The sequence below is a fragment of the Netta rufina genome (genome assembly GCF_964035555.1).
Source record: "Netta rufina genome assembly, chromosome: 17".
Classification (NCBI taxonomy): domain Eukaryota; kingdom Metazoa; phylum Chordata; class Aves; order Anseriformes; family Anatidae; genus Netta; species Netta rufina.
In genome coordinates this window covers 10,131,403-10,147,529 of record NC_140141.1, presented here as the reverse complement: position 1 = coordinate 10,147,529, position 16,127 = coordinate 10,131,403, and the positions used below count along the sequence as shown (strand labels likewise).

Genomic DNA, 16,127 nt, shown 5'->3' with positions numbered 1-16,127 from the left:
CGTCAATAAAAAGGGAACTGGTTTTTGCTCAGGTTAATACCATTCAATCCAGAGAATATCTACAAAAGTGATAAGGCCACTTCATATGCATTTGCAGGAGAAGTCATCAAATTAAGTACAACATATGGCACACACCGCTGCAAGTATGAATTTTATTTCTAAAGGGATGTGGAAAAAAAATGTTTTCAAAGTTTACAAGCCTCGGGGGCACAGTTTCCCACTGCAACTATATTGAATTGCCTACTGTAAATAAGGCAGATAACACTGCAACAACAACAAAAAAATTTGACTATTAACAAATGCAAGGTCAGCATATTGATACTTGTATACAGAGATAAGTGTTCTGGCTCCATAAATTTAAAGATGAGCTAAGATTTAAAAGGAGCAGATGAGGGAGACAGACAGACAATCAGAGAGAAAGAAAAAGAGTAAATCATACACAAAACAGCCAGTAAAAAAAAAAAATAAAAAAAGCAGTTAATATACATGAATAATGGATGTTTGATTTAAAAGCAGTTTACTCCAATATGATGTAATTTTTGACAATCAGCCAGAGAGACTATTTTGCAAGTTCTTGCCAGATATAAGTCATTGTGTAAAGCTGGTAACACAACCATTTCTCCGAGCATGTGGAAAATTGACTTTCATGCCATCCTAAAGGTGACTTTATGCTGGCAAACAAGCACTCTTATTTCACGTGAGCTTAGCTGCAGCAAGCAGCCTTAAGCAATACTTAAAAACCCGCACAGAGAATTGCAAAAATAACAGTCTGAGCAGCTTGCAGCAAATCCAGCAGCTCAGGTGCCAGCTACCTGTTCCTCCAAATGCCCACACCTGCCAGAAAGTCACGTATAAAGCTAAAAGCAAGCAGAATACAGCTTTTCCTTTTAAGTCTTCCTTTGACTGGAGCCGAAAGTAAGACTCCACGCTGGTGGCAAGCAGCGGAGCCAAGCACCGTGCAGGCAAGCACTGCACAAGCTTGGGCAGTGCAATTCTGCCAATGCACCTGCAACCCCTGCTGTTCCAGCACTGGACACTTTGTGGGCATGGGCTGCCAGCCCCCAGCACTGTGCCAAACCTGATGGGTTTGTGATGTGGACAGATGTCTGCTAGGACCTGGAATGAGGGCACCAGACTCATTTAACTTGTGGCTGAAGACTGATGTAAGAGTCAGGTACCCTGAGATGAATGAGTATTATGTTTACACATCAAACCACCCACCCATTAAGATGCAAGCCCTAGCCCAGAAACGCTCTTTCCCTAACCTGAGAATAAGGTAGGTGAAAGGAAGGCAAAGTAGTCCTTAAAAACTAATGAATTCTCTTGGTTTCACAGATTAGTACCTTAAATATACACAGCACATCCTAGCAGCTACGTTTTCAAAACCTGAGATACTTGCCACCTAGGAAACTGTGCCAATTTTGAGGTATTCATATTAATGTACAAATAATGAAAAAGAAAGCAGAATGTCATTGACAGCAGTCAGTAGAAAAGGGCTTTTTTTTTTTCTTTTAACTTGCAAAATTATTTTTGGTCATTTACAAGCATAGAAAAATCAAGATGGATTACTGCTACTTTCCAGCTAGGCAGAGGTTAACCAATGCAAAATCATCCTGTAAAATTTCTGCAAGGAAAACTTCTGGTCTCTCTGCTGGACGGTATTCCTTGCAGTGCCTGACTTACGGGCAAATCCCACATGTTCAAAATCACTCACCAGCAAGACCTGCCCTGCTACGGGTATGAAAACAAGAGTTCATGAAGATCAATTTAGTGAAAATGAGACTATTTACAAGGTTCACAGTGGTTAAGAAAACTGAAAAGCACTTACAGAATACTGAAGTCTTTGGAACTGGAGACATTATGACACCGAAAGAGACCATGCAAGCTTACCAGTACACAAAGAAGAGGAATTCAGTTAAAATTAAGTACAAGATGTAAAGGTTCATGTAGAACAGCTCTGACCTAAAAATATCATCTAGGAGAAACTGTGAAGTATGAGATTCAATTTAAAGGATTATTTTAAAATTTGTGATTTCATTTTTTTTCAGTTAATATCAGTTCAGATAACTCATGTTAGCAGGCAGCTGAAGAACTCTGTGGAAATGTTAAATAGAGGTACAGAGAGGCAGTATTTCCATCACTGATGAGAAAAGACAGGTAATATTGAACAGCATTCATCAAGTAGAAGCTAATCATGAGCTCAAAAAAGAAGAAAAAGTGACAGCATAACAAACAACTCCCTGAGATCAGGCATCTGATCTCAACATATCTTGCCTTTTGTTTCTAAGATGGAGGATCTAAACCAATTACTGTCCTCCTTTCACCCCCATCTACCTGTTCTGAAATATTGGATACGTCTGTGCAAAAAAAAACAAAAACAAAATACAGACACACTCTGAAGTGTCTTATGCACGCAACATAAGAAGTTCAAAGTTATGAGTTTGAAATTCCCTTGCATACCGTGAAGTTTCTTTGCTGCAGAAAGAAAACAAATACCACCACCTCCCATGACAACAGGAGGTAATCACCAATAACTGCTGAAAACATAAGATGATTTCAGCTAAATTTTAGATAAAGTATTTTTGCTCCCTCAAAAGAATGAATTACCTATAAATTTCACAGAAATAATCCACATCAGGAGAGAGCTCACGTGAGGTTACAGTAAGAGCCCAGACTTACTTGACAGCAGAAGGTCCATTCAGGGATGCTCATAAACATACCAACTAGGAGGAAAGCTTCAGTGAGATCTCCCCATCAGTGAGACAAAAGCATCAGCAATGAGATAATGTTAATCCTGACAGCCACAGCACTACCTTCTTCGGAGATTTATATCCTGACATGAAGAGGACCAAAGCCAGCTCTAGTTTAAAACTGTGAATGCCTGTGGAGTTCGAAATTGGTTTTGCATACAATATGCAAAACCTGAATTGAAACACGTGAACACCACACTTGGTAATGCTGCTGCAGCATCAGGATCACGTGTCTCCCAGCTGTGTGACTCAGGGGAATGTGCAACTTCTGGACACCATCCCTCAAGGTACGTCTGTTGGATGTCATGAACACTGCTCAAGGTTGAAAGGGAAAGGTTAGGATTTAGTATCTTACCTTATTATTACCCATTTATGAGCCAGGATGGGAACAGAGATCTCAGTATTTGAATTTGGTATTTAAGGAAAATAATACATTGTATGTTCAGTTAATACAGCTGAAACAACCCTTACTAAAGATTTATTTATTTATTTTTATGTTAAGCTAACACAAAAGAGTTGGAGGACCACTCAGCAGACTAGCCTTCAAGACAATGCAGCATCCTTGGGTTTTCAGATGCTTACCAAGGTGGAAATTGAACTTTTCCTATAGATGAAGCATTTATATTCCCCCTCTCTCCTGCATGGATGCCTGTCATCTAGTAAGAGGCAAGTCTATGCCACAGATTTGATGTTTTTCTCCTCTCCAACATAAAAGTGCCTACAAAATTTATGCCTCAGATCTCTACTCTGCTGTCAAATTTGGTTAAAATTAGACAAAGGTTTTAAAAAAGGGGGACAAAGATGGTTTCCCTAACTATATTTTCTTCAGAAAGCAGGTTACAAGTCAGTAACCGTAGGATTGCGTGCCTACACTCAGGAAGAAAAATAAAATCCCTTAGGGAAAACAAAGAAAACCCCAAACAGAAGAAACCCAGCTTTTCCACCACAGCTGCATCGCCAGAACCAAGCAGGGCTGGAATTCTTCATGAATACGTTTCTGAGATCAACTGCTCTCCCAAAGACAGATTGTCAACCTGTGACCAGCGTAATCAACCCAGGCAAAGTCCCTTCACGTCTGTGCGAGGTGAGTAATTATCATAATAGACATTAGTAATTAATTTCCGGCGTGATGTCAGCTGGTGCCGCAATGCCAAACAAGCGTCCTTGTCCAACACAGCCCAGCCGTCTGCACGGCTTCAGCCCCGTCTCCCTGATTAGGATGCGTGCTGATGTGCTGCTTAATGCAACCTGCCATCAAACAGCAAATACTTCCGAACTAAATGAGGAAATATGTCCGGCTTTACAGAGCGGCACTCCGGGGCCTAAGTAGGTTTCTCTCTTCCTTTACAAGGCACAAAGGCGATCACCGATGTAATGCTCCTGAATGAGGCAATTTTACCTTCTAACCTCCCACCTCTGGGGGAAAAAAGAATTGGATTAGGACAGCAAAGGAATTAATAAAGACAGCGTGGCCTCGCAGCATCTCTCAACCCTAGAGGTATTTATGGTGGCCTCTGCATTTCCCTGGTGAATGTGAATTTCAAGGGTAAATTAGATGCAGCTGGACAGATTTATTCATAACACAGAGGTAGTCCTAAATAAAGCATTCCTGGTCTAGTTGCTTGCCAGGGAAAACACTGTGTTTTTACACCACAGACCACAGCTCCTTTCATCTGGTTGCTCACCTCCTGCTTCCTACTCCAGCGGCCCAAAGCATTCTCCTTCCCAATTAGTTATTAGCTTATCACATGCCTGAAGTATAACCACAAGCAAAACAGAATGAAATTAGGGGACGGGAAAATTAGGAAAGATGCAGGAAAGGGATAGATACTCTTCTCGAGGTTCCTGGAAACAGGTCTATCTGCAGCCTGGTCCCTGCCCTGGAGTGGGGCATCACGGTGGGGTTGCTGCATCCAGGAGGAGGCTGCTGCCAACTGTGATCTCCAATGGGATTCCACACACAAACAGTTATTTCTGTTACCTGTGTGAGTCTGAAGACTCCCCAAAAAGCCCTTCCTGCAAGAAAGTATGTTTGAGAGCAGCTGTATTAGAAGCCATGAGTTTTCAGCAGGGTTACTAGAACAGTGTGGTTTTGACTTACCTTGCCACTGCTAAGATGTGCTGATGAAAGAAGCCACCTGTGTCACTGGGGTTTTAGACCTATGATTATTATTTAGCTTCCTCTAATACAAGAGTCACACCACTCTCACCAGTTTGGAAGTAGCTTAGTTCAAACACCCAAGTGCACACACTGAAAAAACATCCTCCTAGGACTGCACACGGACATGTGCGAGGCTTGACACACTGCTCAGGATGTCCTCATTCGAGAGGTTCAGGGAGGGTATTGTTCTGTCGTTTTTTGTTGTTTTGGTTGTTTTTTGTTTGCTTGTTTTTTGGCCGGGGGGGTGTTTGGCTTGGTTTTGGTTTTTTTTGTTGTTGTTGTTGGTTTTTTTTTGAGACTAGTTCCCCCTAGAGGATCACTGGTGCAGCACAGAGCTGGGACTCAGGAGCAGAGAATGCAAAATATTTACAGTGAATAGCAGGGAAGAAACAGTCATTAGCATGAAAGGTTCTTTTGTTAATTACGAAGGCGTAAAATTATTATAAAAGATAAATACCTGATTGGGCTCATTCAATAACCAGCCAAAGCCTTTGACCCCAAAGGCTGCTTCATGAGCAGACACATCAAGACACGTGACAGGCTGACCATAGACAGAATGGAGAATTTTGCCAGGATCTTCTCCTTTCAGGACATAGACGATGTCTTCCGCAGCTGCTACTGCCACTGGACTCCCCAGAACATCTGGAACCAGATTAAGGAAGTTGACCTAAAAAGAGCAGACTTTTTATTCTTATTTCAGGCTAAAATTCTTTTACATCTCTACTGCCATATGCTGAACTAGCAAAGCTATTGATAACTATTGGTTATCAGCAACCCTGATTCATCCCAAATTCATTTCAGATGAAGTCTGAGTATCGATTTTGCTTCAGAAACAAGTTTAGCTCCTATGAAATCATGTATTTATGTCCTAAACCAAGAGAGAAGTCAGGACTTGACTACAAGACAACCCAAATTTCAACCCATCTTCTCTTAGGCCTCCAGCGTGACATTGGCCAGATTTATGCGGCCCTTCCCATTTCAGTAAATGGTTAAAACACCGCAGAAAAGCCTTACCATGGGAAAGGTTGAAACTCCATAACAGCACAACTGATTTCTAACCCAGCCTTAGAAGAGTGGTATCTTGAGTGTTTCTTTTGTGTGTGGCAAACTGACATCTCACAGTCAGCAAGATGCAGGCGTACAATGGATCCAACTATGATGGAGCATGGTGTTGTTTTAACATTTTTACCGTGATACTTCTTAAAATGTTTGGGGATTTTGTTTATTTTTAAGTACCATAAGATTGACTTAGCTTTGAAAGAGGGGATAAATCAGGAATGGCTTCGATCCCAACTTCATATCCATTAGCTATGCAGTCTTTTTTTTTTTTTTTTTTTTTTGCAATAGAAAAGAAGCTGCAAGACTCAATTTATTCTTACCACACTTCTTTCCCCTTTCCAAAAAATGTTGATACTCTGAGCCACAGTAGAACTTTAGAGAATGGGATAGCTTTTGATTTTTAATTAAAATACTCTCAAAACTTTAGTGACAGAAGGTGCAACCTAAAGAAGCTGCACGACTAGTTACAGCTTCACAAGTGATACTATTAGCTCATCTGCAGTATCCTGCCTCGGAATTAATCAGATAGCGTTGATCTGGAATGAGACCTTGAGTTTTAGCTCCAATTCTATGCGAGAAAACTGATTTACAAGATGAGCCAACTTAGTTTAATGTTGACAAAAAAAATAATTAAAAACAGCCAACCTCCTGCACCATATGGACTTCTATTCATTTTCACTTGTAGCTTAAGCCAGCATTTCACCCTTGCTCTTCAGTAATGAAAGGTTCATCCATTAACCTGCTAAAAAATCGTAGCCTCTAACTGATAATTCTGTTATCTATTTCATGCAACACTCTTGTAAGATTTTTATAAGATTCCTCTAAACCATATCAAAAATAATTAGCAGATCAGGAGCTCCTGGAACGAAGCTGAGTAGCCTGGAGACTCACCAATTTCTGGATTTCAAATGTTCCTGTAGTTTGCCAGAATCCCTTGTCATCAGGGCTTTCCACTTTGACCTCGAAGCCAGATGCTGTTGCTACCGTTGCACCCTCTGAACCAAGAGCTAAGGCTTGTATCCTCTGATTGTGCTGGTAACGGTGGATTGGCTCTCGCCCTGTCATCAGGCTCCAAACACTAACAGTTCCTTATAATAAAAAAAAAAAAGTAAACACTCATGTGTTATCTTAGAATTTAAGAAAACCTTGAAAGATCACTTGATGATGTAAGCTTATAAACATTTTAATTAAAAAGCATGTATACGGAAAAGAGAGTCCAGAGTAGAACAGAATTTCAGGATGCTACATAACAACACATAACAGCTTCAGAGAAAACTTTCCAAAATTATGGGTGCAGGCATTAGAGGCTGTGTTGCTTTCTATACAACACTGACTTTCGGATAACATTGGTACCTACCTTGAGGAAATCTCCTTGACTTCTCTCTCCCTTTTCCACATTTGGAGAAGATTGGACTTAAAGAGGGACCTAAATTCTTACTCTACTACACACATACTTGATCTCAAGTACCACAGAAATAGCAAGGAAGAACCCACATCCAAACTTAAGTCCTTCTGTTGCACACATAAAAGTTTTAGAGTGAAAGACCTGAAGCTCTACGCACACAGCAGTCACTCTTTACAGTTAGTTTGCAACCAGCAGCAAAGCTCCCAATCCTGGTACTCTGGAAAACTGAAAAAGCAAGAGTTCAATGCTCTCAGAAAGCTAAAAAGCGCAAACCTCGAGGAATACAGAAGTGCAAGTCGAGAGACGATGCATTTGCAATCGCACATTTTCCCTGCATAGATCACTGATACTCTATTTAAAAGCATGGTACATTAAAGCAATAATCTGAATAAAAGCAACCTTAAGCAATTAGGAGCGTATTACAGAACAGAAGGGCCAGACAGAATGGGAGACTCCTGGGCCACCTTTGCACTGAATTAACTGAGAAGCAATCTTCAGACATGATAGACAGGACTGGAGCTGGAGGAGCCTTCCTTCTACTCAAGTATGGCCATTAATGATGAAATGATTAATGATAGCCATTCCTTCAAAAGGAGACATAAAAGCTCTGACAGACAGCTGTGGACGGGCACCAATGCCAGTTTGCAAACACTCCTCCCGCGTCCCAAAGGAGGTGAAGCAAGAGTGTGGTAATGAAACTGCACATAGTGAAATGGTATCTAAATGAGTTTAAATTGATTTATGTTTGCTTTTGTAAAGATTATTTGGTATCTGGAAAGTGCTACCGATGTGAAATAATGCAGATAATCCTTAAGATCCCTGTCTAATGGCACTCCCACTGAATATTTATATTCCTCGCCATGGGAATGAGTACCATAATGGGGACCATTTTTGTTTTATTAGGGATGCATATTTAAATTAATCTGCTATTTGCCTAAACAATTAGCTGCCTCTGTTTGTTTACACAAAGCCAAAACTGCAATTAGGCTTCCATCAAAAAGATAAGTCCCGACTAAAACTGTCCCAATGGAGTCATAAGGGCTCAGAGCAGAACTTCCCAAAAGTACTTCTTAGCATAATGGTAATTATGTTAATTGCTTGAAAGGTAAATAACTGCTGAACTGGTTTTGAAAAACAGAACGCTGGCCTGCATCACGCAGACTTACACTTAAAACAAGTTAACAAATACAAACGGATGGCACGGGCTGCAGTCTCCTCTGCCCGAGGCGCACACCTCGGTCCGTACGCTGCCAGTCCTCAGCTCCTCGCCATGGCAGAGGGGACGGGTCAAGCCTGAGCTCAGGACAGCTGTTTTAAACAAGCAAACAAAAAGGATGATCCAAAATTTTGGTGCTGTCAGGTCACAGATGTTAGACACAGACCTTTTCCTCAGACAGGGAACGTCACTGCTAAGCTCCTCCAGGCAGGGTACTTTCAACTTTACTTTTGCCAAAGGTTTATCCCAAATAAAGATCACTTTTGTGGAGGGAAAGAGGAAGCTGCTTTGCTTTTGGGGGGTCTTTTGTTTACACACCTCTGCAATAAGTATTTTCACAGTTTGTTTTCTTGCTTGTTTTTTTACACACAAAGTTCTGCAAAATTCCAAAAACCATTCTAGTTACACAACCCCCTTCTGACCACATAAGCAAACTGGGAAACCTGGAATTTAGAGTTCTGCTCTCCAGAACCAGGCAGCAAAGCCACTGTTATTGCGTCTCAAACATCACAAAGAGAAGACGGTGAAAATGGAGCATGCAATAATACAATCTGTTCAAGACAGGTACGTGGCTTCCTACCAAATGTTCAATAGCAAAATCTGTCCAGGACACCTAAACATTTTATCAGGCAAATACAGCGTGTGTAACACCTGATGCACAATATGGTGTGAAAATATCCCTAGTACGACCAACAAAACTAATTACTTGTAAGGTCACAAGTTAACATCTGTTTAATGAGGCAGCACAACATAAGGAGTAAAAAGAAGAATTGCGAAGTGTTATTTCTCTTTGCATTCCTTTTATTAGGATGAACAACTATTTTCTCACAAAAAGATTACTTCTCCCCTCCTCCAAAACAGTGTTCTGTTCTGTATGTACATCCTCCATCCTCACTTCCAGTCAAAACAAGTTTATTCATTTGCATATGACAGCAGGAAAAATTTATTTATGTATATTTTTATGCAGAAAAAGAAAACACTCCACTGTATTTATCAATAGGTAAAGCTATTACTAGTTCTAAAAGTGCTACCTTCAATGTTCTTTCTTCTCCATTTCATTGCAGAAACAGCAAAATATATTTATTGGTGTGTAAGCCTTTGTAACAGTTAATCTTGTTTGTGTAATAGCACTAAAATGTCACCATTATAGTTAAAGATATCGGTGTGGCAACATAAAAAAAAATTAGGCATAAGATTTACCAGTGCAGATGAGATCACTGCTTTACATAGTCTATCTTCCTGCCTCCAGCAGTGACCAGTTCATTTCCAAAGCAAAAATCTTTGCTAAGGTGAAGATAAGGTTGCAAGCGTACCATGTATTTTTCCGTGTGAATACTGTAATCTTAAAAACGTTAGAAAGTCATTCAGTCAAAGTTACAAGTAACACTTTCACAGCATGCTAAAACCTGCACTGCCATTGTGATTATTCGGATTGAACTCTAACAGTTAACTCCCGAAATTGATTTGGAAATTACAGCTTAAATGTTGTCGGTTCAAGGAAACAAGTTAAGGGCAAGAGGCTGATGAAGGTGGTGTGACTACCCGCACCTGATGTTACAATTGCTGTGCCGACCTCATGGACTGTCCCTTCAGCCCAGGTTGCACAAAGAATCGAGGTCTGTAACTTCTAACCCAACGCATTGTTGAGATGTGGTCTGATGAAAGGTCCACCTATTGCAATTCACTCTCGATTGCAGGATATTTGGATAAAACATTAAACTGTGAGTCCGTCGTGCCTTACGCAGCGTGCTGCTGTGTGGTCCAATTTTCGCTAGCCTCAGTGAGCATCACACACGCTCCTGCTTTATCAAAGGTGAACGGCTGGAAGCTGCTCTCCATCAACATCAACAGCGCCGGGCTCCAGTGCAGTCCCCTCCTTACAGCTGGAAGCACAAAGCCATCCTGCAAAAGCAGCTGGTTTTTACACCTGTCCTCACCTAGGTTTCTCACCGGTATAATAACCCAACACCTCTGCCACAAAACAAAGCACCTCTTCTCCTATAAACTAGCCTAATCCTCTAACGGGAAAAAGGCTGCATAAACACAGAGGCAAAAAAACACATTAAATCAGGTTTACAACCATCATGACAGGGTGGCCCATGCTCCTAAAAGCTACCTGCAGCTACCTGCTGCCCTCGGCTGAGCTGAGGGAGGGCCACGTCCTGGTGCACAGCATCCTGCGCTCAGCTCCCAGCCACACATTACATCAGCTCTCCCACGTTACGATGCTGCTGCTAGCAGTGCTGACAGCCCTAGAAAATACACAGAACAATTTACATGTCCGTTACCTAAAACAAAACAAACCACAGCGAATACAGAGCGATACATATGCGAGAGCAGGGGCTCTGGACATGCTCCTGGTTTTCATTTTCACTCACTCCAGCTCGTGCACAGCCCAGCTGCACGGAAAGGCCAGGAGCTGCTTAATTCCCATCATCTACGTGACGTTTTTCCTTTTTGTAGGTCGCAGTCCTGCCACTTCCTATTTTGATTGAAGCTCATCAAAAAATAAACAAAACAAATCTGTTCCCCACCTCTGAAAACAGTTCCTATTTGTATTTTTTTTCCTCCAAGCTGGGAGCATAAATCTATTTCCTTATGATTTGGAGGTGCAGATGACAAAGCCTGGACTTCATTCCCAACTCGGCGACTCGAGAGGCAGAATTCTCTGACCTAGGTGTAAAATCACACACCATTTAGCCAGGCCAAGGGTTTTGTATTGACAGCCACCTGCACACCTGTGTACATCTTACGTGAATAGGTATACTGCTGCGTGCTACATGCAGTTTTCTTCAAAGAAACCCAAAACACTCGCTTTCCTTAGTTTGAGGCAGCCTGTTTCCTGCTGGAGCTATTTCACAGCAGGTCCTGGCACTTAGGGGAAGACTCCAAACATATTACTTCATTTCTGTCTCTGCAAACAGGGTACAGAAGGGACAACACCCGCAAGCAGCTCTAAGGGCATCGGAACGGACAAGACAGCAGATTTCCAGTCCCAGAAAGCGGCACTGCCAAAATTCCCTTCCTGGAGCCTGCCAACAAGCAAGCGCCACTTCTGATCCCTGCAGAAGCCACCTTCCCCTTCTCCAGGATGCTTTGTGTCTTGCAAAGGGCCCCCACGTCCTCCCCACACGTCTCAGCGCACTCCTGTAAGCAGGAGCACCACCCCGTCTTGCCTACACGAGTATGAAGCACTGCATTCAAAAACCCCAAAAAGACCAAAACCCCAAACCCAACACCCAAGTATGTTCTCTTGTCGCACCACATTGTTTTCAAGTCAAACTATGAGACTCCGGAGGGCGGGGGGAGGGTGATGGCTAAAGTAGACCGCTGTTTCCCAAAAGCTGTGGCTCGCAGCCAAAGGCAGGCAAGCATGGAGCAGATGGAGTCCTGGCAAGGCCCCTACTGTCCCTGCATTAGCAGCATCTGCTCATTACCCAGAACCCTCGCCTGCTTTATCTAATGCTCCAGGAAAAGCATTTTGATTTGATTCATTTCAGTTCGGTAACGTGCAACACAATTAGTGGTAAAATCAAACTGGAGGGCTGCCAGTGCTGACAATAGGAAACAAGGCAGAAGAAATATGAGGCCAGTGGGTTGGAATTCAAAAATCACAACTGTGGATCAAGTTGCCAAGTCCCGTTGCCCCAGGTGTACATGCAGTGCCCCCACTGAGTATTGGCATGGGCAGAGGAAACTTCATTTTCTCCCCATACATTTCTCTCTCATTTACCTCTCCTTGCAGCTTGTTCCTTGGAGGATGACACCGTCGGAAATGTTCACCAAAAGTCACAATTCAATTTTTCTTTAGTGCCATCGCGGAGTTACAATTCACTTTGGATGCAGGCATCCCAGTACGACAAACCTTTTTCCTTGCTGTATTTCCTATGCCTTGGGAAGTGTTTGCTACTACCGAACCAGAAAGCAGTGCTGCAAGACAGGCACGGCACGAGCAGAATCTGCCTGTTAGCTCTTCCCTGTGATCAGATGCCAAGGACATCACTGCGTGAGCTCTGTTGAACTGGGAGAAACTGATGTTATCTGAACGAGTCTGCTAGCCAGGGATTCGACAGAGAAGTCTAGACTCTTTGCCTGACAGCACCACCTCCAACACTAGCAGATGGTTTCTCTGTGTTAGTCAAACTTACAAACAAAGAGAAAAGGGAGCTGGAAAAGTACAACAAAGAACAATCAAACACATTATCTTCAAAGCCGCCCTCCCCCCCCCATGTTGAAAATAATTCTCTCCACCAAACTGTAAATATGTGCTTTCAGATTCCCGTTAGTAAACATTTCTAAAAACAGTTTTTACAATTCCCTGTTCACATAGAAACTAATCTATTCTGACCAGGGTTCTCAAATCAGAGTAACTGCCATATCACAGAGCCCATTAAAATTTCTACCCAAAAGAATAAAAGATGCAGAGCTTTATGCAAACTAGCATAGTCACAGCACACACAGGACTGACGACAAGGAGTGTGACAGAAAAAAACCCGAGACAGATTATTAGATTAGTCAGTGGGAGACTAGAAAACAAACAAAAGAACCTCTGCTATATTCATTGTTTGGCACATTGGACAAAAAGCCAACACTTAAAACCCTCACTGTTATAATTTCCTATGACTCAAGTAAATAATATTAATGACTGTTTTGTAATACCAGACTCGTTGTTGTCAGAAAATGTTTCCTATCAACAATTCTTAGCCCCAGAAAACAGTAATAGCACAACCCTGACTAGAAACAACACTACGAAAGCTGAGCTTCTTGAACATTTATTTTCAGATATAAAATATATAATTTACTTATAAAATAAAACATAAGGATTAGAGATTTTGTTTAGATTGCCCATTTTGGTTTTGCTTCCACATGCAAAAATGCCAAGATTGTAGTATGTGTGCAATGATGTCTATCTTAAAAAACAAAACAAAACAAAAGCACACAAAAGGAAAAAAAAAAAAAAACGAAAACCCCACTGTCTTTATTCACACTTAAGAAAAGGTGTAAGTGCCAAATCACACAACCTAAAGAAAGATGCTAAAAGCTGAGCTCTGCCTGGGCAACTCAACCTGGGACTCCAGTTGTTAAGCACTGTTCAACTCTGACTTTTTTTTATTTGTTGACCCCAAGTCCAGTAGATGTGTAGTTGGCTTATGACTCTTGTTACCCTTTATACAAACATCTAAGGATATTTAAAACAATGCCTATAACCAGGATTTTATTAGTTTCATTAAATATTAGGTCACAGTTTTTATTTCTCTATATCAAAGTACATAATAATCCAACAATGCAAACCACTATTTTAGTTAAGAAAATGTGCATCCATAAACTGCACAGGGAACATAAGAGGACACAGACTAATCAGACATGCAAGTTTACCACTATTCCCATAACAAAGCCCCACACTACCCTGAGGGAGTTTTGGATAGAGGAGAATGCTGGTGGAAGAATATTTAATATTTTTATAGCCAAACAAGTTATTTGCTTAAGATACTTTGGCTGGACTACAGCCTGGCACTCAAGCTTTGTGTAGCAGTTCCAGTAGGAATTAAACATCAGTTTTAATGGGTGCTATGTTCCAATGCCTCCTAATGCATTTAGGGTTATTGGCCAACTTTCTCACATAAAAGCAAGTGTGTGCGTGTGTGTGTATATACAGGATTACAGACACACAAAAAGCTGAGCACAGCTGCTTCATTTTTGTAAAGCTTTTTTTTTTTTCTCCCCTAAATAGGGAGGAGAGTTGTGGTTACTTACCGTCCTCGTAAGCTGCTACAGCCAGAGAGCTGTTTATCCTCACAAAGGAGACATGTGGCTGAGGTCCAGCATCACCAGGACCGTGCATTGGTTCCAGGATGGGGGCTGTGTAGTCCCAGGTGCGCGTGTCCCACAACCTCACTTCCCCTGATGTGTATCTGGAAAGGAAAGCTATTATTCATTCCAAAAACATCTCAAAAGAGGTAGCCGCAAGAGAAGAGAGGAAGGAACAAGAAGTGTCTGGAAACTCAATGCCATTTACAGCTCCTAGACTGATTCTCCTCGTGTTTACAACCCTATCAACTTTGTTCATTTTATTCCCATTTACTGAATGAAGCACTGAGTCTACTAAGACAGGTAAATTGGAGGTACAAGAACGACACCACTGAGCTACCACAGTTTACCAACTATCAATGTTAGCTTTACAGATAAAATGCAATGAGAGCAGGGCTTCAGGAAAAAAAAGAAGTTAATCAGTAATGAGTCTAAATTACATCATGGCAAAACTTCAATCTGTTTCCTTTTAGTCTTTAAAAATGTATGATTGTGGTTGTGCCAAAGAAAGGCTGTTTAATCAGAGTATTTATGTACATACATACAAGCATTCACATGCATACACCCATCCAACCTACTGCTCTTTATAGAACTAAGCTCCTCAGTGCCTCACCAACAGATCACTTGCCTACATCTCTGAAGACTAATTAATTTATTCCTAGCATCAAGTGTTGTCTTCAGAATTAAAGCAATGCTTCTTTCTTCACAGAAGACTCCCCTACCAAAATATCAGAAAAAAAGAAGCTTAACATCAGACAAACTACACTTTGCTAATGAGAAAATCAAAAAACAGAAATAAGCTTCTCAGATAATACTGAATATATTTAATGGAGTGAAGGCTGTAACACAGCAACATAAAAACTGTTCTGTGCCACACAACGTACTGTTAAAGGAAAAAAATAACTCCTGTGTCCTGCAGGCAAAGTAGAAGAGAAGCTCCCTCTATGACTGGTCAAAAAATATGGTCAATTTGGAACAGCTCAGTAGTTAAAGACAAGTTCTGACACTACTGTGACAATTAACAGTCTCAGATGTCTTTTTCTGCCATACCTGAGATGTGGATTCTGTTGGAAATGAAGGGTGTTTCCTGCTCTGTCAGCTTTGTTGCTATATCTTGCTTTTTAGGAGAAGAACATTTCAAGAGTGTTTCTTAACCTCAAGGGTCTACAGGGCAGAAACTTGCCTGTCCCATATTTATGACGAAAATAAGAAAGGACATGTTTACACAGGTAGCAAAGGAAGGTGCTTAATAAAGGTTCAGAAGATGCTGGACTTCAGGACAGGTTACCCAGCTCTTCGGGGCGGACCATACACCTGGGCTGCAGGCACTCTGGAGCAGATTTCCAACATCTCTGTGTGGAAATTCTCCACTACACACACCTGATTAAAGTACCATAGGAGGTGGTACAAATTGTTAAGCAAAATGAGATGCACATTAATTCCCTGCACTGAACTAGAAAGCAAAGAGACCTGTCCTTGTGAGACCTGCCTTCCTTTTCAATGCTTTACACCATGAAATAGAAGAAAATGAGAGGATCGGGAGGGATAGCACTTCTCCATCCTCCTCCTTTTGCAGAAAAGGCCCAGGTCTCCCCATAAATTTTGCTTTTGTTTCCCATTTACAGCAGCACTATTTGAAAAGAATACCACAAGAAGGAAGCTTCCCCAAAGCAAAGAAAGATGTTTTACTCTAGACAAGCTGTCCAGAGCAGTCCACAGGAAATATCA

The 16,127-nt window shown here is 41.5% G+C and overlaps 1 protein-coding gene across 1 annotated transcript in view; it reads right to left on the bottom strand.

Moving 5' to 3' along the window:
• Nucleotides 1-16,127, bottom strand: part of FBXW8 (F-box and WD repeat domain containing 8) — a gene marked incomplete at its 5' end in the record, with an annotated part of 51,424 nt that overhangs the window by 13,030 nt on the left and 22,267 nt on the right. The window contains 3 exons of the mRNA XM_084297023.1: nucleotides 5,369-5,578; nucleotides 6,862-7,058; nucleotides 14,346-14,503. Coding sequence (XP_084153149.1) covers nucleotides 5,369-5,578; nucleotides 6,862-7,058; nucleotides 14,346-14,503 — 565 coding nt within the window. The remainder of the gene's footprint in view (nucleotides 1-5,368; nucleotides 5,579-6,861; nucleotides 7,059-14,345; nucleotides 14,504-16,127) is intronic.